Consider the following 23,150-nt stretch of genomic DNA (forward strand, 5'->3'; position numbering starts at 1 on the left):
AAATAAATTTGGAAATGTCAAACCTTTCCCCACCCCATGCCAGAGGCTGCTTGCCTTAGTCTAGTTTAGCCACAGCACCCATCTGCCCAGCTGTTCTGAGGGCTGTAGGGGTGCCCTGGAGGTTCATGCTGCTGAGTGCCCTGGGCTCAGCAGCCCTCCCTCTGCACACACACAGGCTTGCCTTTGCTGGCCAGAGGAGCCGACAGGTCTGTATGCTTCTCCGGTTGCAGAACTCATCATTGTCTGGCTGTCAGCCTTAAACATTTTCAGTGAGCAGAGTACTTTGCAATTAGTGAATGTGTCATCTTGATTGGAGTTGGGTGGTGGGCTACGGGTGCTATTTAGAGCCAGGGAAACTAAGGGAAGTAGATGATGTTCAGAAGGAAGGAACCCCAGCAGACGACTTGTTTCATTAGCTCCTAGAAGCCTCTGCTCAAGCCTTCCTGCTGCTCTTCAATTTAGGCCAGGACTCTTTCAGCCTTCCCACCTGTCTCTAACAAAGTTGAGACCAAGGTGGTAGGGCTATGGAGCCTGGGGAACGGGTCAGGGGCGTGTTCATTTTTGCCTGGAGCGAGTTTATTGGCTTATTTGTTTCCCCAGCTCCTCACCGGGTCTTCCACTTGGCTCTGCCTACAGCCCTTGCTTGGGGTCCCCCAGAGATTTTGAAGAGCACATCTGTCTCCGCTGGTCAGCACTGAAGACTCAGAAACCACCCACTACCTATGCTGCCCTGGTTAAGACTAGGGGTCTCAACCCTCCCTCCTCATGTTCTGAATGAAGAGAAATGGACTGGAGGGCTGTTTAAAAATTAAAGCTGCTGGGTGCGGTGGCTCACGCCTGTAATCCCAGCACTTTGGGATGCCGACGCGGGCGGATCACAAGGTCAGGAGTTCGAGACCAGCCTGGCCAATATGGTGAAACCCCATCTCTACTAAAAATATAACATTTAGCCGGGCATGGTGGCACGCGCCTGTAGTCCCAACTACTTGAGAGGCTGAGGCAGGAGAATCGCTTGAACCCAGGAGGCAGAGGTTGTGGTGAGCCAAGATTGCGCCACTGCACTCCAGCCAGGCTGACAGAGTGAGACTCCCTAGTAAATAAAAAATAAAAATAAAATAAAATAAAAATAAAAATTAAAGCTGATGACAAGGCTTTGTCATTACACTTAGAGAAGGAACAGCCCTTTGCAAGTATCGTCAGGGTAGCGTGTCCCACGTTCTGGGCTGGTCCTGGCAACCAGTCTTGCTGCTGAGGTTCCACCTTAAGACTTCAACGTCATATTTTCTGAAACTATAAGACAACCGGGCGCAGTGGCTCACGCCTGTAATCCCAGCACTTTGGGAGGCCGAGGCAGACGGATCACGAGGTCAGGAGATCAAGACCATCCTGGCTAACACAGTGAAACCCCGTCTCTACTAAAAAATACAAATATTAGCCGTGTGTGGTGGTGGGCACCTGTAGTCCCAGCTACTCGGGAGGCTGAGGCAGGAGAATGGCGTGAACCCAGGAGGCGGAGCTTGCAGTGAGCTGAGATGGTGCCACTGCACTCCAGCCTGGGAGACAGAGCGAGACTCCGTCTCAAAAAAATAAATAAAATAAAAAATAAAAAAATAAAATTATAAGACCCCACTCTGCCTTACTGTGCTATAAAACAAATGTACATTTTACTATGCATTCCAACTGCCAAATTAAATTAATATAGACATTTCTTTAGGGAAAAACATTCTCTCTTTTTTACACTAAACAATCTTCACCTTTTCACATCCCTGTTTTCTTTGACCTTAATAAAAACTTTTTAAAATATGTATGTTTTCCCAGCAGAATTTAATCTCAACAATGCTCAATAGAATATTCTTTTTTTTTTTTTTTTTTGAGGCAGAGTCTTACTCTGTCTCACCCAGGCTGCAGTGCAGTGGCACAATCTCGGCTCACTGCAACCTCCACCTCCTGGGTTCAGGCGATTCTCCTGCCTCCGCCTCCTGAGAGAGCCCAGCTAATTTTTTATATTTTTGGTAGAGATAGGGTTTCACCATGTTGGCCAGACTGGTCTCGAACTCCTGACCTCAAATGATCCGGCCTCCCAAAGTGCTGGGATTTCAGGCATGAGCCATCACACCCAGCCCAATAGGATATTCTTAACCTGGGGTCTATGGACCCTGAGAAATTCTATACAAAGGTATTTGTATTTTTTTTTTTTTTGGTATCTATAGCTTTTTTTTTTCTTTGCCTCTGCTAGCAGCAGGGAGGGTATTAGCTTTGATTGAATGTGTAACTAGACCAGAGGCATTCCCACCCCCACCCCCACCCCTGTTCATCGCCAGCCCACAAAAAAAGGTTAAGAACCTCTACTACAGAAGGTGGTGGTGAGGATTGTTTAACTTGTAGATACCTGGTATAGCACTGAGAGTAAAAGGAGGAGCAATGGAGAGGGGAGGTCCCGCAGAGCTGGATACCCTAAAAGCTGAACCTCTAACAAGCTCTGTAATCTTAGGCAAGCAAATTAACCTCTCTAAGCCTTAGCTATAAAAATTAGGATAATGATAGTTCTGTACTCAGAAGGAAGTTGTGAGCATTAAACAAGATGATTCCTGTCAAGTTCTTAGCATAGTGCCTGGCACAGGGATGCATCATAAACATAAAATTCTTTAGCTGTCGGCATCAGTTTCTTCTCCATCATTACTCACATATGTTGGAGTGCACAGTACTATGTAGACGCTGCTTTCCTGTCTTTAAGATGGATCCGAATGCTTGCCTTTCGCAGTTGAAGATGTATGTTGCAGAGGTGGATGCTGTAAAAATGGGAATAGATTAGAAGCCCTTTCTATAACCTTGACTGAAGAAAATACAAGGTGACATTGTTTAAAGGCTCTATCACTTGCCTTTGTCTAGGGCTGCTGTTCGCTTCTGCACATAGTTTGCAGTCATGAGTGTGGCCTTTTTACTCCTAAAATGGCACAATCTGTCTTCAAATCTCAACAGATGCATTGTATTTCAACTCTATCATGAAAGGTAGCTTTTGCCATTTTTTCCTTTTTGTCACCACCATCATCCATTTTTACTTACTGCATGTCCCACTGTTCCAACTCTTTAAAAATGAGAGGGATGATGCCAATCCTCCACATGTTAGACTGTAAAACACGTCTCCTTCCACCTTTTTCTGTGCTCCTCGTTCCCTGGACACATCAGCATATGGGCTTGTTCTCACAAGAGTCCATTGAGATGTAAATGTTAATTTAGGAACTGTATTATTGTTTCTCCCCAAAAAGGTTGCTGATGTGCTATTTCAGTGTGTACTAAATCACTTTTTGCCTCATTATTTTAATTAAAGTTTAAATAAATGAATGTGTTAAATAGTCTTAGTGTAAGAGTGTGTTTTCAGTCACCATAAGCATGATAGCCTTAAAAGTGCTGTTGTGTTCTATGACACTGTGATACTATTTGTAGCTTTCATCCAAAGATGGTAAGCTCAGTGCCTCAGGACTTGAAGCAGGCAGCCCCTAAGCAACTGTTTTTTGTGTGAGCTGTGAGTCCCAGGATACAAGCCTCTCATCTTCAAGGTCCCCAAAGAGCAGCACAGCTGGTAGCTGTGGATTTTTAGGCTGCCCTACTGTAAGGTAAATGGTCTTTTCCACCCACTCCCTTGTTGATAGAGTAACTTGAGAGAAAATGAAGACACTAGAGTGCTGGTCTCAGACTGCGCTGAGGCATCGCCTGTTCTGTGAGAAAAAGCAAATGAAGATTTATGTGTATTACAATTGTTTCTCCTTTGGAATCATAGGTCTTTTTTAAATAGAGGGGGAGGAGGGGATAGTCCTAGACCTGAAAAGATTCCTTCTTGTAATATAAGGAGAGCTGTGAGCTGTGGATCAAAATGAAGAGGAGTGAGGGGAGTATGCAGCGTTGCCTGCGGCTCCAGCTGAGCTGGGAGCTGGCGGCTGTTCCTGGGAACTGAACAGTGTGTGGTGCAGCACCTTGGGACAGCAGTGTCTCTTAGTGTCTTCCACACACCCCCCTGGGAAATAGGCTTTCTTTGCAGACGGGGACTTTCCCATTTAAGTCAGCTAACTTTTCTCTAAGATGAATCGTTTTCATTCTGGGAAGCATGTTGGTAGATGTCATACCAGGAAAATAACCATTTCAGTCGGCTGTAAGTTTGCCTTTTGGCTATACACATTGAGCATAATTATTTAGGGTCTTCGTCTTTTTCCTTTCATTGTCCATTCTGTCATTGAGCATAATTATTTACAGTCTTCATCTTTTTCCTTTCATTGTCCATTCTTTCATTTTGTTTTTTTACTACTGCTACAACCACCACCACTGCCACCATCATCTCCTTGCAAATGGCTAAGCAGTGTCTGCATTATTCTACCTTCACCCAGTAAACTGAGTAGAACAGATCTGAGCCCTGTTCAGAAGGAGCTAAAACCGGGACTTGCCCAGGATCTGTCAGCTCTTAAATAGTAAGACTGGAAATCATACCAGATCTCCAGTACTCTTTCTACTGCCCAGTGAAACTCCCTTCTTCCCCTTCACTCCCTCTTGCCAGCTTAGCCTACCTAGGAAGTAAAGAAGGCATAATACAAATGAGAATCGTGGCCTTTCTTATTCATCTGGTTACGCTAGTACTTGGTGTGGTGACTCCTTTGCAGGATTGTTTTAAGGGATGGTGGCAGCTATGTTTTACTCACTTTAGAAGTCAAAGACTCATGGTAAATCTTAGCAGAGGCAAATAAAAACGTGATACCAAAACCTAACATGTAAATCTGTACTGTCCAGTATGATAGCTGTTAGCTACATGTGGCTATTTGAATTTAAATGCAAGTTGATTAAAATGAAATAAAATGTAAAAGCTAGTTATTAGTCACAATCATATTTCAAGTGCTGAATAGCCACATACGCCCTGAGATACTGAATTTTTAATTTAATTATAATTTATTCACATTTAAATGTAAACAGGCACATGTACCTAGTAGCCACTTTAATGGATTGTGTAGATACAGAACATGTCCATCACTGAAGACAGTTCTATTGGGTAGTGCTGATCTAAGGGCTATATCAATAACACTGTGGTCTCCTGGCAAGTTGTACCCTCTCTGCACAGGGGAGGACAACACAAATACTTCATGAGCTTTGTCTTCCGGTGACCTTCTCAGCTCATAAACAGCATGGCTTTGCTTTAAAAAAAAAAAAAAAAATCTACCCATGTGACTGCAGTAATCCGCAGCCAGTAAACAGCAGGGTGGGACGGTTGTGAGGAGAACTGATCTATTTTTATGCACTGCAGAGTCCAAGCAGGAAAACCTGAGACTGGAGACAGTGGCGACACCGAGACTCACTTCCTAGTGAGTTTATTCATGACCCAGGCCACGTGCATATTTCCACTTGGATTCCTCACAAGTGCAAATTTCTCTTCTAGGCTACAGGTATCTGCAGCCAGGTGCTCTAATGGATTTATAGTAGCCCGCCAAAAGATCAAATATCCGAAGCCTGACGGGTCACAAGGCTGACAGGAGCCATGACTATTGCATGAATTCCAGATTTCACAGTGAAACGGAGCTGCTGCTGAAAAATGGGAGCACAGAGATGTTCACTGGGGCTCTTGATTCTAGACACTCAAAGAGGGGTACAGTTCTCTGCCCCATGTGTGTTTCTCACCCAACCTTTCCATGGTGTTGAGGAGGGGAAGGGACAGCTCAGTGGTGATTCTTCACTTCTCAAATGTGTCCTCCTTCCCTGTCTTCATAATGACCTCCTGAAGTCCAAAGTGCCTTCCAAAATAGCTCTTGGAAAGAGCTGGCAGTTTCCTGACTCCCCAGTCTCCCCCATCCTGGGAGATGTGTTGATGGCACTAATTTGAGGGGTAGCAGAGACTATAGCCCTACTCTCTTTACTGGCTGGGGCATCGGAGGCATGCAGTAACTGTTGACTACCACTGCTACAACTGCTGTTGTGATTATTACCATTATAATGATTAATCACTCACACTGAATGGGAAGGGAAGTAACCTTCAGAGGTTCACTCTTAGTACTTCTGGCACACATGCTTAGGGCCAGGGCCAGTCTTCATTCGCAGAGAGGTGGTAGTGAATCTCCCACAAGGATCCCTACTTCAGGAAGCCTGTGTTCCTGGTGGAAGTCCATCATATCCCTCAGGCATACTGAGATTCTGTTCTCTAGAATTACCAGGCCTTTCCTGTCGCTCCTCAGGCATACCCCCCATAGCTGGAGGGATTTCCAGTTGCCAGGGTTCTTTGGTGCTTTTCTTTGCCTCCTGCAGAGATGCTGAGCTGTGGACACCTTCAGAAAGACCAGCACTGCCTCATGAAAGTATCTCCTGTCCCTCTTTGCGGGTTTAGGTTCCTTGTGTAGTCTGCACATCCAGAGGGGATGTGTCATTCTCTCTCTACCATTATAACCTGGGGTGGCCTTGGGCATTCATCGTTTGTATGCCAGGAATTGCTGACCTAAGCTCTGCTATTTGAAGGCTTAAAGACTGCAGATCAAAAGTGGACATAGAGGGCCTTTACAATGAGATGATAGGCCAGTAGCTGTCAGTCTTTATTCTTAGTGCTCATCTAAGCCATGACCATGTCCTTCAGATGTAGCTTTTAGATACTTTTCATGTGAAAGACTGGATACCTCCAGTCGACATGTCAGGGCCCCAAAGGAATCAAGTCCCTTTGGCATACCTTCATGTCCTCTTTTTTTGTTTTTCTGTACTTCAATAGATGCAAATTCATTTACTCTTTGGTCTGCCTGTGTTGGGTATTCTCAGCTTGGGGAAACTCGATGAGCCAGCACACCATCCTATGAACAGAACACCAATCTAAGCCAGGGACATTCCGAGCAGACAACTCAAGTCAGGGCTTCCGGACGGATTCCCAAGAAGGTCCCTGCCATCTGGCAGATAGACACCACTGACTGTGGTCTCCTCTCCATCCAGGGTGTCCTCAAGGCCAAGTTACCTGCTGCTTTGTCTCATTCTCCTTCCCTTTAGGTCCGCAGATCTTTCGGAGTCTTTGTATGTAAAGGCAGATTTTGGTCTTAGATTATTCCAGCTCCTTATAAACCAAGACTGAATCTTGTGCCTGTCATTGTGAGCGCTATTCTGTAAAGGGATTTTTTTTTCTGGCATACCAAATCCAGAACCATAATTGGACAAGTTTAATTGGAGTCATTTCTATTCAATACATGGATGGAAAAGTGGGTTTTAATTGAGCATGTAAAAAGGGCATTAATCACTGTTCACACAGCAATCAGAATATTAGAACAGGAAAAATTCTTATAGAATAAAGTTTTTCAGGTTCTTGGGTAAAGGGGACTTTCCTCTTTTTATTTATGCTTCCATTAGGATTTTGAAGGAATGCCAGTGCACTGTTATTAACTCTAATAGCTTGTCCCTCGCAGCCAGGATGGTTTGGGGCCCTCTGGCTCTCAGGTTACCTGTGTAAATACAGGGATTCACTTGCCAGCACCCAGCTCTAACATTTGCTTAATAAAGAGCAAATGTGCAGAACCCAACAGCAGCAGCAGCAGCCTGGCAGAAGCAGTAATCTGAACAGGATAAACATGCTTCCTCTTTGTGCGATGCTCTTTCTCCATCCTCCTGCCAAGAGCAGGATATCAAATGAAGGGGAGGTTGTGGTTGGAGTCAGTGAAGTGAATGTCTAAGTGGCACCTGCTTCATTCAACAGATCTGCTTTCCTGGGGCCTCCCAGTGCACATCTGCTCCTGACAAAGCCTCTTTTCTCCTCCTGTTGGTCAGACTGAGAGCAAAGGCCTGGCAAGGAGACATACTGGTTTTGCTTTGTCAGCACAATTGTCTGTGACATTATAATTACACCAAATCTTCATTATTAGAAAGGCCCCAATTTAGAGATTTTCAGAGCCTAAATGGGATTTTCTAAGTGAAATTGATTAAAAAAAAAAAAAAACTTTGCCATCATAAAGCCTAGCAATTGGGTCTGAGAATCATTGAAGGGGTCTAAATATGGAAACCGAGACACTGCTGTGAGTGAGACTACAAAGACCATGCTATCAGATTGACTCTCTAGAGAGGCGTCCAGCAGTCTTTTGACTCTGCCCAGCCCATCCTCTCCTTATTCCCGTAGCACTGTAACATGCATCTACACTGCATTGCTCTCACATGCTGATAGTTTCTCATGCAAAGGCCTGGCGGTGGGGCTGGAGGGTGTTAAAATAAGTTGATGAGGTATGGCAGTAAAGGAAAGAACCTGTGATTTAAATAAGGGAAATGCCAGAAATCTGTATTTTAGGTGAATACAAAGCATCCAATTTAGATTCAGTTTCCATTTAAACAAAGGCAACTCTTAAGAGTGTTACACAGTGTGAGTGTATGTGTCTGTCGGAGGCATGTTTATGATATGGAGTTGGCACACTGGAAGCTCTGGAAAGGTTTTAGAGCTGTGCTCTGGCTATTTAAACTTAATTAAAACAGAATAAAATTTAAAAATCAGTTCCTCAGTCACGCTGCCACATTTCAAGCACTCTGTAGCCACTGTGTCGGACAGCACTCAAACAGAACGTGCCCATCATCACAGGAAGCTCTAGTGGACCGCACTGTTTGAGGTTGGTCTGAACCTCTTGAAATGCCTCGACTGCTTAAGGAAGCCTCGGAGTTTCTATTGCAGTCTTGTTGGAAGGAAAAAGTGAAATTTGCCTGAATGTTTCTGGAACAACTCCTTCCAGCCATGTTACCTGGACTGTGTTCTTTTTCACCTTTTTGTATTTTTTTCTCCAAGGATTTCATGTCCTTTTCCTACTCCTACCCCTTGTTTAAAAAAAAAAAAAATGAATTATAACAATGAAAAGGAAATTTAATTTTAGGAATGTCCACTTTCAGCTGACCTTCTCCTTGGCCTTCTCCTAATTAAGCTTTCACAGCCCTGCTGTTGGACCAGACAGTCCTTTTCTCATTAAACGGAGCACCTTAGTAAAACAAGAGGGCATGTGAACACTCGGGCCAAGAGCGTGTAAACAAGTTGTGCATTGTGTGGACAATGCTGCTGGGCGTGGAACGCTGGGCTGCCAACACTTTCCATTTCCAGCAACTCTTGGGACCAAGGACAGGGCCTTTAATCTTGCTTCTTCCATTTGTCTGTGTCTAGTAGCTACTACACAGTTGCTTTGACTCCTGGAGAAAGCCCACGTAAAATAACAATACTACTTCAAATTTAGACAGTGTCTTTTTTTCTCAAGAACTTAAATCATGTAAGCATGATGTTATTTATCCTCATAGTGGTCCTAAGATACAGAAGTGGCCTGTTGGTTTTACAAATGTGAATATAGTCAACTCTTACTTGTTACCTACAGATTATCTGTCACACAGATTACTTGTGACACATTTTAAATCCTTGGGCAATTTCTCTGAGCGAGCCAGTGTAAGCCTGGACCATCTCCTCCGCCCCCCGACCCAGCTGCTGGGTACTTAGGGAATACAAATTAGTTTTCATATTAGCTTAAAGAAGACATAATTAGGAAGGTAAGTCTGCTACAAGAAAATCACATCACAAATTCCAATGGTGAGGGGGAAATATGAGGGAAATGACCTTCTCTCCCTTCAACTGAACTAAGATCTGGTGGTCTAAGTGCACATTAGCACTTGGTGCTGGCATGCTTGCCGAAGGCTTTCCTCACGGGTGGAAGGAGCGAGGCTGTGCACCCTGCACCGGATGTGCATGGGAGGCTGCAGCGCCGCAGTGGGGCTGGTGGCCCATCTTGCCCGGTGCTTTTTTTTTTTTTTTTTTTAACAGTTCTGTGTTATTGTCAGGCCTCTTTATGGCAGATCGTGCAGGTCGCAAGTGGATCCTGACTGACAAAGCCACAGGTGGGTTCATCTTTGGGGAAAGAAGGAAGCAGCTGGAGGATAGAGTCACTGTGAGGCTGTCATTCCAGGCGCTGCTTCCTGCATGGATGGTGGGATTCCTTTACTGTGCAGTCCCCCTCACTCGGTCACCTGATAGTTTTAGTAACCATTGATTATCTGATTTTTCTAGTGTTAAATGTTTCCTTTTCATTTATTAGCTGGAATTCTTTTTTTTTTTTTTTTTTAAGGGACAGGGTCTTACTACATTACCCAGGCTGGAGTGCAGTGGCTATTCCCAGACTACAGCTTCGAACTGCTGGCCTCAAGTGATCCTCCCACCTCTAGCTGGGATTCTTTTATAAAGAACTTGTCCCCATTAACAATTTGGCTATGCTAAGTACAGTTCAGATAGGAAAAGCAGGAGAAAAACTTGATGAAGTTTATTGGGATAGAGTTCTTTCCATCTGACTCTAAAGCCCCATTACTGTCTATTTCCACTTACTGATCTGCTTTTTTCAGGTGTCTCACTGCCTAGAGCAAATTTAATTCTGCGCTTTATGCGCTCTTAAAAAGTTTTAGTTTTTTTGTGGTTTTTTTCCTAAATGGTGCTCTACAGATTTTGCTGAGTGAGGGGATGAAAAGTCACGAGTACATTTTTGGAAGCTTCGTTGCCTCAGCGTATCCCTGGTCAGATAGAAGAGGCAGGGACTGGATGACAGGCACATGGGGGTTTGTTGTACTCCTCCCTCTCCTGGTGCCTATTTGACATTTTCCATCATAAAGTTTGAAGGAAAAAAAAAAAGTTTGAAAATAATAATAACAGAAAAGTAAACCTCCTTTCCTAACTCTGAGTAACTCCTGAGTGGGCCTGCTGTTCATATCTGCACCTGACTGTTGCAGGCTCCTGGTGACTTTCTTCTGAGGTTTGTCATCTGGGCTCCACTTTCCATTTTAAAATATTGGTGCACTCTGCGTATTGCCATACTCTATCCTCTGGGACACAGACTTCAACCTGAGTGTTGTTCCCACCCTTCTTCCTAGTGATTTCTTCTGGGAATTTACTGGGTACCCCTTGCCCTGCTCTGTACAGTCAGATCAGATGTCCTCCAGAGCAGGGGTCCCCAACCCCTGGCATGGCAGGAGGTGGGTGGCAGGTGAGCAAGCATCACCGCCCGAGCTCCACCTACTGTCAGATCATCAGCGGCATCAGATTCTTATAGGAGCACGAACCCTATTGTGAACTGATGATCTGAGGTGGAATAGTTTCATCCCCAAACCATCCCCCACAACCCCCCCATCCATGGAAATATTATCTTCCACGAAACTAGTCCCTGGTGCCAAAAATGCTCGGGACCGCTGCTCCGGAGCACGTGCATATTCCACAAGCTTTAGCAGAATGCTTTCTCTCCTGCCATTTTCAGTTTAAAGCCTTCTTGGCAGGGTCAACATGCCTTGCAGTTAGCTTGTTCATCCCCACATTGGGAGCTCAATTTTCAGGATAATAAACCATGGTGGTTCTGAATACTGAAACACAGAACCCGATTTCATAATGCTCCTGGGCATCGCCAGTAATTTCAAGAGGAAATCATGACATTGTATCTCCAAAATAGGTTTTGAGATATATTTACTAATAAAGTAAAAATGAATTCAGTTTTAATATTTGGCTTATGGGATGAGGGGCATGAAAAGCTTCCTGGTGGTCTGCAAAATCAGGTAAAAGATAGAGTGACCCTGTCTCAACCAGAGTCACTCCTTTGAATGTTATTCCAGAAAGCAGTTTTTCTTAGTCTTGAGATGGTCCAGCAAGAGAGAAGAAAACTCTTTGAGTGCTGAAAAGCACCCTGTGCACCAAGGCACCTGTGAGGCTGCTCTTGGCTTCATGAGAATATTCAGTACTTGCCAGATGTAAGACATATTTTAATCCATAAATCCCCCAAATGTACCCAAAAGCTTGGACTTAGGAAACACGGAAAAGGGAGATTAAATGTCCCAAAAGCAGCTAATAGAACAGAAACAGAACCACTGGGAAACGCTTTTTCTCTTCCCCGCTTGCCCTGCTATCATGAGGTTACTTGGACCTCCTTTTTGTTTGATATTGACATTGTCTTCATGACCTCCCTCTTCTTGCCCTACATGTGTCCTCTTTCCATCTAGTCCTTGGTATTCTCAGCCTGTCTGACTGCTGTCTGCCTGCTAGACTAGCTTCTTTACTGATTTCCTGTTACCTTCTTCCACTTCTATATTGGCACATACCATGCCTGTTTTTCTGCTTATAGTGGCTTTCCTCAGACGTCAGCCACTGATGTAAATATTTTTCCAGGCCTGTAAATGTAAGATTTTTAAAGGACTTCATTCCTGCCTGTCACCCCTAGAAACACCTATAGATACCCTTGCTGGCTCCTTAAAAACTCAAGCAATATAATCTGTAATTTAATTTCTTACTCATGTATTCCTCTCCTTTCTAATCATGGTCCCGGTTCCCATTTGGGCCAGTATTTCCTTGATGTACATGGTTAGCGTTCATGTTCATAAACTAAAGAAGGCATTACGTAATGTAAATTTCCCTTTGGGTTTTAAGAATTATTTCTCTTCCACCTACTGTCATGTTTATTATTTGTTTAGCTCTCTTTTTCTCTCAACAGCCATCAATATTTTTCTCCCAACTAAAGATATTTCCATGACCAACTTGGAAGGGCTTCGGGCTGAAAGATTCAGTTACAGCAAACAACAATTCCCAAAGGTTTCCCAGACTGTGAGGGCAAATGAAAGGCCCATTCTTCCTCAGGTTGTCTGTCCTGCTCTATCTTGTCGTGGGGTGAGGGGAGGAGGGCCAGCTATGGTGCTGGATAACTTCAACAGCCCTGCAGCCCTGTGCTCTGCCTGGCTCAAGCCTGTTAGTTTCTGGAGGACTTCAGAAATGTATCAGGGTGATGACATCACATCATACTGCCCTGATTGTATTTTTCACATTCTTAATATTGAGGAGTGGTTTTGCCTGGTTGCTTATTGACCAGTGCACTCGATTAGCAACCACTTCATCTACGTCATGTGCAGTGCCGGTTCTGACCATCACTGTGTTTCAGAAGGGAAGCTGCCTGCCAGTCCATCTGCCCTGATTTCATGGCTGTTATCTGTAATCTTTACATCTTTGAAGGCCTGTGGTGAATGATGTGCTTCCTGGCAGGAGAAAATCACTGCTGAAAGGAGATCTGTGTTGTCTCTGCTTTTCTTTCTGTTTCCCGAGAGCTTTAGTCTGACATCTGTGACCCCAGCCATACTCCATCAAACTTCGTCCTCAAAGTCATCTTTGAAAAGCAGTGGCATTTATTATATACCTACTATGTGCCAAGCAGTGTAATAGATTTTAATGTGTCATTCCATCTATCTAGTTCAGCAGCCCTGTGAGATGAGTGATCACCATTTTACATATGAGGAAACAGGCTCACAAGCCATTAAACAGCAGAACCAAGATTCACATGTAGGTCTTTCTGACTGGGAAGCCTTTAATGGAAATAAACAGCCTACTTTTTCTGATCTACAGCACCATGAGAATGTGGTTGTGGAGAAAATTCGACTTCATTCTGAATCAGAGTAAAAGGTGTTAAGGCTGTTCGGTCTGTGGAGGGCAAGACTAAAGGGAGTACCATCAAGTTTCTGAAATTCATGAAGAGTATGATCAATGATACATTTTCATATCATATTCAATTATTGAGCACCTACTGTGTTCAAGTTGCTCAACATTAAAAGACAGTCCTCGGCTGGGCGCGGTGGCTCACGCCTATAATCCCAGCACTTTGGGAGGCCGAGGCAGGTGAATCACGAGGTCAGGAGTTCAAGACCAGCCTGACTAACATGGTGAAACCCCACCTCTACTAAAAATACAAAAATTAGCCGGGCATGGTGGTGCGCGCCTGTAATCCCAGCTACTCAGGAGGCTGAGGCAGGAGAATCACTTGAACCTGGGAGGCAGAGGTTGCAGTGAGCCGAGATCACGCCACTGCACTCCAGCCTGAGCAACAAAGCAAGACTCCGTCTCAAAAAAAAAAAAAAAGACTGTCCTACCAACAATGCAAGCATGCAGATTTATAGAGAGAAAAGCAGCAACTCCTTGGGAACAGGTCAGCACATACCTGGGGCCAAATGAATGGTGGCGGCAATAAAGTCACAGGAGGGAGAAACCAGGTGGGCTGTCCCCTCAGAGGCAACCCCATGAACCATGTGGAATCTGCCAGAAGAACTGGCCTGAGACTGGCAGGGCCTAATTCCAGACAGAGAGACCTGCCTGAGGAAGTTCACATGGCATCCAAGGGACACATGTGATTGTAGTGAGGGGATAGTGTAGGGTGTTTGCAGGAAAGGCTACATAAACTCCTTCAACTATTAGCTATTTGGACTTTATTTTCCTGATAGGAGAAAGCAAAGTAATTTTTTTGATGGGATGGGATGGCTTTTGCCAAACAATATTTTAAGATGTTAACCATGATAAACATACTTATTCATCCAATAATACTGAATACTGAAAGAAGTTAGCCTTGGGAAAAATAAATTCCCTCAAAATAAATAAATTCCATTTCCACGGATACATGCACATATGTTTATGTGTGTAAATTTCATTACACAATAGGCAAGTGATGAAACTCATTGCCCCAGGAGAGATCTAGAATAGAGTTGATTGGCTCATGAATGATAAATCCAGAGTGTGCAAGGCTGTGACCCTAACCTTTAAAGCAACTCTCATTGGCGCCCGTGGTCTACCACAGTGCTCCCCTGGTGCCACCATCAGAGACCACTGTAAAACCTCATGGCCCCTTGTTTTGCAGCGTGCAAGGCCAGGCTTATGAGTAGATATCATAATCTGCCACCCATGTAATGTGATTTGAGAGGCATCACTTTGTATGGAAGTTTTAAAAGATCCCTCTGGCAAGCGCTAAAGTAGGGTGATTACAAAGGAAGGCAAGAGATGGTAATGCCTGTCCAGGGAGGCAGGGGGAAAAGTGTTGAATTTGGGGTCTGTATTTGAAGGGAGAGAATCAGCTGGTGTGTTGGATGTGAAGTCAAGGATGACTTCAGAGCTTTTGGCCTGAGCAACTAGAAGAATGTTATTGCCATTTATTTGGGAAGAGAGGAGACTTGGGAAAAGCATGTTTCACCATTTTGGCTCAAGAATGATACACATTAAAAAAAAAAAAAAAAAATAGAGCCATGTCAGGCCTCATTGTCCTTGACAGGGAAACGTGGTCCTGCAGCCAGTTCTTCCAGAGATTTGGGTCCGACTGCTGCTTGATGAGGAAATCTTTATGTTGGCACCTGAAGTTTCTGAGTCACCTTTGACCTTTTTTCCATTTTGACCAATTCTATAAACCTTGCCATGAAGCTTGAGAAGAAAAGCAGCAGGGGGCCCAAAGAGGACAGTCCTCACCCTTCTGGGTCCTTCCTGGCCCTAGTGTTAAGTGTTTAAGGACATTCTAATATATGGAAAGACTCCCAAATCAAAGGCCTGGGCCCCTGACTTCACCATCAACTCAGTCATTTGGGGAACAAAATCAGTCCTCCTTTGATCTGTGTTGAGGTTTTTTTTTTTTAATAAAATTGTTATGTTTACTTTTGAGTTCAAATAAAAAGACGGGTTGTATTTACTAAACTGAGTTAACTCTAAGGTTGTCTGTAGCTCTGAAATACTAAAGTCTTCGGGACATTAGAAGTATGTGCCTTTATGATGAGCCCGTGGTTCTGGCTCTGACTCGTGAAAGGGAAGGAGCCTGCCCTGTGGACTTCTCTAGGGTCTCGGCAGAAGTCAAGTGACATGCAGCAGGAGTGAGAGGGCTCGGAAAGGGGCTGTATTGAGGCCAAGGGTCTCATTACCAGGACTCTACAAGGGCCCTGTAAGAAAAAGGAGGACTTCCACCCCTTAAAGTAGAACACGAAGGGCTTCCTGTTGCTTAATCAATCAAAATGACCCAGAATACAAGCTTGGATTAACATGCGCCTCTAGATTAGGGCTAATCAGGGGCAGGCTGAGCAGATGCAGGGACAGTCCCAGCCTGATTACTGTACCTCAGCATTTAATCATCTCTCTTCCAAGGGCAGCCGCCCGACTTAGTGCACGCTGGGTTTCCAGGCCTCCAGCCCCTCCCCCTTTCCCTTGCCAGGGACATGAAGGCTGTTAGGTCAGAGACACTGAGGCGATTTAATCTAATCCCATGTCAAAATGACTGTGTGTGAGAGAGAGAGAGGTCTTAAAATCCCTACAGTGGGAATGGTCATGCATTTATTTAAGGTGGCAGTAGACAGAAACTCTATGTAGAAAATAGCGGAATTGGGGTTCCAAGGCATGCGAGGTGATGAAATGACTCCCATCATGGCCTCCCTCTCCCGTGCTTCTAAGGTGTGTGGCTGTCCTCACCAGTTACTCATCCCTGGGAGCTTTGGGTGGGGACCATTTCCTTACCCAGGTGTGGCCAAATATGCTTCTTCCCTGTCTAGGGTGGAGTACAGAAGATGGAATCTTTCAAAAACAGCTTTATTTGGGTGCGTCTTGAATGCAGTATTTTTTAGGTTGCTTTTTTTCTGGGCTGGAAGCTCTTGTTCCAAAACAGCTTCATCACCCTAAGGCTCACCCACCTTAATCACGCAGTCCCTAGAAGGGACACAAGTTAAATCTTAGTAAGCAGGTTTCATTCATGGTAGTAGAAAACATTCCAGCACCTGCTGACTGCTGGCCACTCAAAGATGGAGACTTAATTCCTCCCTTAAGGAATCTACGGTGTCCTTGGGGACAAGACATACAAGCAGTGAGGATGAATGAGGCCACTGTCTCCAAGGAGCCTGTACAGGGAGCAGAGGAGGAGCATCGGAGAAGAGGACCCAAGATGGGGAGGAGAGAGGCTGGGGAGGAGCCCCCTCCAGGCAGAAGGCATGGAGGTGTGTACTTGGAGAACCTCAGTCAAGTAGTTCATCTGGCTGGCGTGTGAAGTGAGTGGGGATTAGTGGATCACCAGGCTTAACTCAACAACAGTGGCTGACGTGAAGAGTTTAAATACCTGCAAAGGGGTTTGGACTTTATATCCCGTAGGCCACTAGAAACCACTGAAGAACTGGGAAGGAGAACAGCAAGATCAGGTCAGATGTTCAGAAGACCATTCTGATGATGGCAGTATCAGCCAATAGATAGATTTTTGCATTAGAACCTTGCTTCATTTTATTCTGGGGAAAATCTTCCGTGATACTATGAAAACTATTTTAACAATTGGGCATGGGCCCACATCATAGGAAACCCAAACACATCACAGCCAGGGTGAAAGAAATTCAACGTTGACAATTCTTTTAGTTTCTATTCACACCAGCCCTAACCCAGATGGTTGCTCACAGTTAGAAAAGATCTCCCTGCACACTGTAGTCACTGTATTTGTACAGCAGGGGACTTGTTCCCCAAGCCTGGAGCTTTTGGAACTGAATGGAGCCCAAAGGCAAGAGCAGTGAAATGAGGCTGACCTTTGCTTCTGGTTTTGCTTGCTACTTGCCAGTATGTGGGTTCCCTGGAGGAACACACAGGTGTCTTGGCTTTGCCACTGGGCATTTTGGGTGATTTCGTTAACTTTGCCTGTTTTGACCAGAGGAGCGCATGATCGTGATAGGAGGAGGCGGGGGACTGACAGGGTTATACAATCTTCACATATATATACTCAGGCCCATGCCTTGAGTCTAGAGGCTGGGGAGAGGGCCCAGCTGCACGCTGGTTGAGGCCAGCAGTATATGGCCCTTGAGGCTATGCTGATAGCAACTTGTGGCACACTTTGTACTTCATACTGTGAGGAACATGAAATAAGCCAGAGCCAGGCCTGATCTTGAAAGAACCCTCTGTCAAGTGGGAAGGCCTATTGCAGACATGCATCAACTGGCCCAGCTGGCTTATCCATGGCTGTCCCTGGGCCTCTATGAATCCAGAGGAGGCTACTCCAGCATTGATAAGGCTGGGATGGGGCAGGTTCCACAAGGAGGGAAAGCTCACCCCAGTGTAAAAGGAAGGAGTGGGGGATAAGTCTATCTCATGAATAACCTGAGCAAAGGCCCAAAAGAGTGTGGCTGATAGATTGGGGGAACTGAGAGTAGTCTGGGGGTGGGGGGCACCTAGAGCACAGGGCACCTGTGAGAGAGTGAGGGAGATGAGACTAGAAAGATGGACCAGGGCAAATCATGAGAGGCCTTGAAGACCATGCTAAATCATTTGAACTTTGTTACAAGCTTTGGAAACCTTTTAAAAACCATGGAATTTAAATGTTTGAGATGAGGGGAGTAACACATTATGGAAAGATAATTTGGCTGGGTGTGGTGGCTCATGCCTGTAATCCTAGCACTTTGGAAAGCCGAGGCAGGAGGATCACTTGAGCTCAGGAGTTCGAGACCAACCTGAGCAACATAGTGAGACCTCGTCACTATTTAAAAAAATAAAAAATAATAAAGAAAGATAATTTGAGTGACTGGGAAGGGGTGAACTGAGAGATTAATTAAAGACAGTTAAGAGCAATTTGCAAAGGTTTAGTTGAAAGAAACTGAAGCCCACAGTTTTGTAGGCCAAGGCCTGGCCCTTCCGCCTGCTTCCCCCATGCCCACGTGCACATGGAGGCTGGCCTCTCTTTCTCCTTTCAGGCCTGCATTGCAAGTGTGGGGGCGCCTGGCCACGTCTTCCATTTGTGTGAGGGCACACCAGAAGAGCCAGGGTTTATAGTGATGTGTCACCAGAACAGCAAGTCTCATTTCATGAAGTCTCACTGCATCATCAAGTGCTTACCCCTTATCCCTAAACTGGCAAAACTTACTCCTAGAAAAAAGTTACATACAATTTAACATTAGAAAAGAAAATCTTATATTTGATTTTTTTGCATTAGAAAATATTTTGACAACCCTTTTTTAAATAATTTTTATCTTCATCAAAGTAGCCTATGGTTTAAATGTCAAAAAGAACTAAAAGGGGCCTCTCTGGGTCAGTTTCTCAATACAGTGAGTGAACCTCAGAGGCCCAGTCAGCAAAGGTCTTTGGGTCTGGATGTTGGGGTTGGTCTAATCAATTAAATTCAAACTTTCCACTCATTCTCATTTTTAGCCTCATCCCTCTTTCTGCAGTAGCTAGGCCTCTATGTGCTGAGCCCTGTGTGAGCATAGGAGTTGCCCCTTCCACTTCTCTGCTCAATCAGAACCATTTCACATTTGCTTTGCATCTTCCAAAAAAATGTTGACATCCCTCAGTTATATCCTTTTTTCCTCATTCACTGTAATTCTAGTTTCAGAAGGAAGAGAGATTGATGTATACATTAGTTACGGCCTTACTGGGAATCCTTTTTTTTAATATATTATCAGCTTTCCCTTTTTAGGCAGGACTACCTTTATGGGGGTTATGTGCTTCTTCCTTTAAGCCATCCTTTCTACTCTGAAATAATAGTGATATTAGGGAGTAGCTGGGGTCTTTTTTTTTAAGTTGACCCCAAAATGTGTTTTTACATTTTACTGGTGTGTAAAATCTAGAAATCAGGAAACAAGTGACCTAGGCTTTAAAAATAAATAAATAAATAAAATAAGCTTGACTATGAAGGCAGGCACATAGATGGAGCAGTGGCCAGAAGACAGGATAGGAGAGGGACAAGTTTTTTCTTTTCAGGCTGAGAGAGACTTAAGCATAGGCAGAAAGAGGGTTGAAAAAGGCAGTGTAGCCAAATATCAAAGACAAGTAATGGTGGCCTGTTCTGAAACGGAGAAGACAGGCCGGGGACATTCACACTTGACGGGCCTGTGCTTCCTAGATGCGGAGGCAGGCAGGGCCCTCTCACGGCAAGCTGGGAAGGCCCTACCCTAAGGCGTGTTTCCACAATTTCTCTAAACTTTTCTTTCCTGATAGTCTGTTTTAAAAAAATTAAAATGGCCAGGGTTGGTGGTTCACGCCTGTAATCCCAGCTATTCAGGAGGCCAAGGTGGGAGGATCACTTGAGGCCACAAGTTCAAGACCAGCCTGGGCAACATAGCAAGACTCCATCTCAAAAAAAAAAAAAAAAAATTAGCCAGGCATGGTGGCACATGCCTGTGGTTCCAGCTACTCAGGAGACCGAGGTGAGAGGATCACTTGAATCCAGGAGTTCGAGGCTGCAGTGAGCTGTGGTCACGCCACTGCACTCCAGCCTAGGCTACAGAGCCAGACCCTGTCTCTTAAAAAAAAAAAAAAAAAAGTTAAAATGGAAAAAAGTTGATTTCCTAGAAGCAGAGAGTAGAATAATAGTTACCAGAGTCTGGGGAAGGGTTGGGGAGGGGGGCAGGAGAGGTTGGCCAGCAGGTGCAAAGGAAGAATAAGTTCTGGTGTTCAGTTACACAGTAGGGTGACTCTAGCGAATAACAATGTAGTCTATATTTCAAGATAGCTAGATTTTGAATGTTGTCACCACAATGAATGATAAATCTTTAAAGAGATTAATAAGGTAATTTTCTTGATTTGATCATTCTACAATGTATACATGCATTGAAACATCACATTGTGCCCCATAAACATGAACAGTTACTATATATCAATTATAAATCTTAAAAATTAATGAAAAAAATTTTAATGAGGTGGGAAAGAGATGTCTTTGTGCCTGGGCCATGGGTATGTGATCACCTGAGGCTGGTGACCACGATACCTCAAAGGCAAGACCTGGGTGCCCCCATCCAGCCAGCATCCGGGAACTTGAGCCTGAGCCCCACCAACGGTCTTCTCTTTGTCTCTCCAGGCCTGGTCCAGATCCCTGTGAGCATGTACCAGACTGTGGTGACCAGCCTCGCCCAGGGCAACGGACCAGTGCAGGTGGCCATGGCCCCTGTGACCACCAGGATATCAGACAGCGCAGTCACCATGGACGGCCAAGCTGTGGAGGTGGTGACATTGGAACAGTGACATACAGCCATATTATGGCATTGTTTTCTAGTCTACTTCAAAATTTTTTACACGTTTGCAGAGGTGCAATCAAATGAAATTAAGTCTCTCGACTTTGGAAGAAAAGTTTTGTTAACCTTTTTTTTTAAAAAAGGAAGAAAGACAGCGGATTTTGGAATTGCATTTTTTAAAGCACCACTCTTGATTTTCTGGGATTGGTGAAGAAACTGCATTGTCAATTTCACTGTCCCAAAAAAGCCAAATTGTGGCAGGACTTCTTTCTGCGGAAATGTGTGTGTATACTTATGTGTGTGTATGTGTGAGTGTGAATATATGTATATGTGTACATATGGACATACACATTTACATATATATAAAGTATATATATATACATATATATATATGTATGAAACCCGCATGGAATTATCTGTATGAAATCAAGGTGAGCTGTGGAAACAATAATTCACCCAGTTTAGTGGGTGGTAGGGTACGTGGCCAGACACAGTCACCCAGTTTTTGTTCATACCAGGGTCATGCGTTGAGCTACTGACAAACTCAGGCGGAGGTGACCATGCCCTTCACCAAAGCTGCCTCCCAGTGGCCACACAGAACTCTCCCTGCTGGACTCACCTGAGCAAAGAGGCTCCAGCATGGAGTGGGTCAGAGATGTGCTCGCAAGGTCCAGGGGCTGCGTGGTCTGCCAGCTGAGATGCTCCTCCGGCTGGCCCAGGTGCTGACCTTGCCACAGGCAGATGAATGTCTTGAAAGCTCCCGGGCCTCAGCCTCCCATCTCCTCTCCTTCCCAGGAATCCTTGATCTCATGACTATTAAAATGTTGCTCTGGTTTTAAGGTCAGTCCTGAATTGCTCGTATATATGAACTGAAGGTAACAGAAGTATTAGGGGTTTGAGGAGTGCGTGCGTGTAAGTGTGCTTGTGTGTGTGCGTGCGTGCGTGGTGGGGGAGAGGATGGGAAGGGGGTGGGGGGGTGGAAGGGAAAGGAAGGAAAGGAAAATCTTCCTAGACCAGGATACACCCGTGGGAGCAATTTTCTCTGCTGTCTGTAGCTTCGCAGAGGAGGCGCTGGAACGAGCAGGAAGGGACATCTGGCCTGTGGCCACAGCACCCTGAATGCCCCTGATCGTCCGTGATCTCGGAAGCTAAGCTTGGTTGGGCCCGGTCAGTACGCGGAAGGGAAGAAGGGACACCTAGCCATAGAAAACAGCTGAGGGTGTTTGCTGTGTTCCTGGATCAGGCTCTGCTTCAGAAGGGACTCCTGGAGGCCCATGTTTTCCTTGACGCAGCCTCGTGGCCCAGGCCGGGAGCAGCTTGCCTCCTCAGAGGTGTTGACCATCTGGGTGTTCTTGGTAACCGTTAACTCTGTCTTTCTCAGCTGCAAGCCCTGAGTCTCCAGTGGCTGAATTCACCTGACTTTTCAACAGGCCAAATCTCTGAACCTTGAGTACAGGGACAGCTCCTCCTCCCTCCTCCCAGCTCTCCCCATGTGTGTGATAGTGTATTTAATGTGTTTTTTTAATGCGACATTAAAAGATTCTCCACGTCTTGCTCAACCTTTGAGAGAAGTTTCAGATTCTTGTATTTGCTTGTTTTATATAAAACTATCTAATGTTCTTTATATGTTCTTTTCTGTACGTAACGGGGCAAGGGGAGGGAAATTTACATATAAATAGTCCTAGTTCTACAATTTGTTATTTTTTTAATTATTATTTTTTATCGTCATTGTGAAGTTGTCCGGGGACTTTAAAGTCCATGTTCCTTTGTGGTGAAATAACCTCCAAATAGTTTGAGAAGTTGCCAAGACGAAGAAAAAAGCAAAACCCCAGTAGCAGAGCATGGATTCTGTGTTGTTTCCCATTCTGTCTTTGACTGCCTCATTCAATAAATAGTTAAAAATGTGGCAACAGGAAGTGGAATTGTTCATCTCTATAGGAGCTCTTGGCTTCTTAGGCAAAAGGAACTCTGTCTTGGGGCAGCTCGTTCTGCGTTTAAAATGCAGTCCTACTCGAGATCAGTGGTCTCCGACCTGTGCCGCTCCGACGCTGGGGACCTCCGTGAAGAAGACACTGAAGATTGCCCAGAGCCCGCTGCGAGCCCCATCACCAGACCTGCTCCATTTCACACATTTCATATATAACTTGTTTTCTTATACTGGTGTTCTGGGAAAAAAATCAAATTTAAAAAATCCTAGGCCGGGCACGGTGGCTCACACCTGTAATCCCAGCACTTTGGGAGGCCAAGGTGAGTGGATCACTTGAGGTCAGGAGTTCCAGACCAGCCTGGCCAACATGGTGAAACCTTGTCTCTACTAAAAATACAAAAATTAGCTGGGCATGGTGGCGGGCGCCTGTAATCCCAGCTACTCAGGAGGCTGAGGCAGGAGAATCCCTTGAACCCAGGAGGCGGAAGTTGCAGTG

At 44.9% G+C, this 23,150-nt stretch overlaps 1 protein-coding gene across 7 annotated transcripts in view; it reads left to right on the forward strand.

Moving 5' to 3' along the window:
* Positions 1 to 22,633, forward strand: part of NRF1 (nuclear respiratory factor 1) — a 141,192-nt gene extending 118,559 nt beyond the window's left edge. For 5 of the 7 annotated variants that reach the window (XM_054497254.2, XM_054497253.2, XM_063668453.1 and 2 more), the window contains exons 11-12: positions 9,790 to 9,846; positions 20,574 to 22,633. In XM_054497254.2, the coding sequence (XP_054353229.1) occupies positions 9,790 to 9,846; positions 20,574 to 20,737 (221 nt within the window). In that variant the 3' untranslated portion in view covers positions 20,738 to 22,633. Of the gene's footprint in view, positions 1 to 600; positions 9,743 to 9,789; positions 9,847 to 20,573 lie in introns of those variants that run through there. The other 2 variants (XM_063668456.1, XM_063668455.1) reach the window with 2 other exon arrangements.
* The last annotated feature ends 517 nt before the right edge of the window (positions 22,634 to 23,150 follow it).

This window comes from Pongo pygmaeus, chromosome 6 (assembly GCF_028885625.2).
Source record: "Pongo pygmaeus isolate AG05252 chromosome 6, NHGRI_mPonPyg2-v2.0_pri, whole genome shotgun sequence".
Lineage (NCBI taxonomy): Eukaryota > Metazoa > Chordata > Mammalia > Primates > Hominidae > Pongo > Pongo pygmaeus.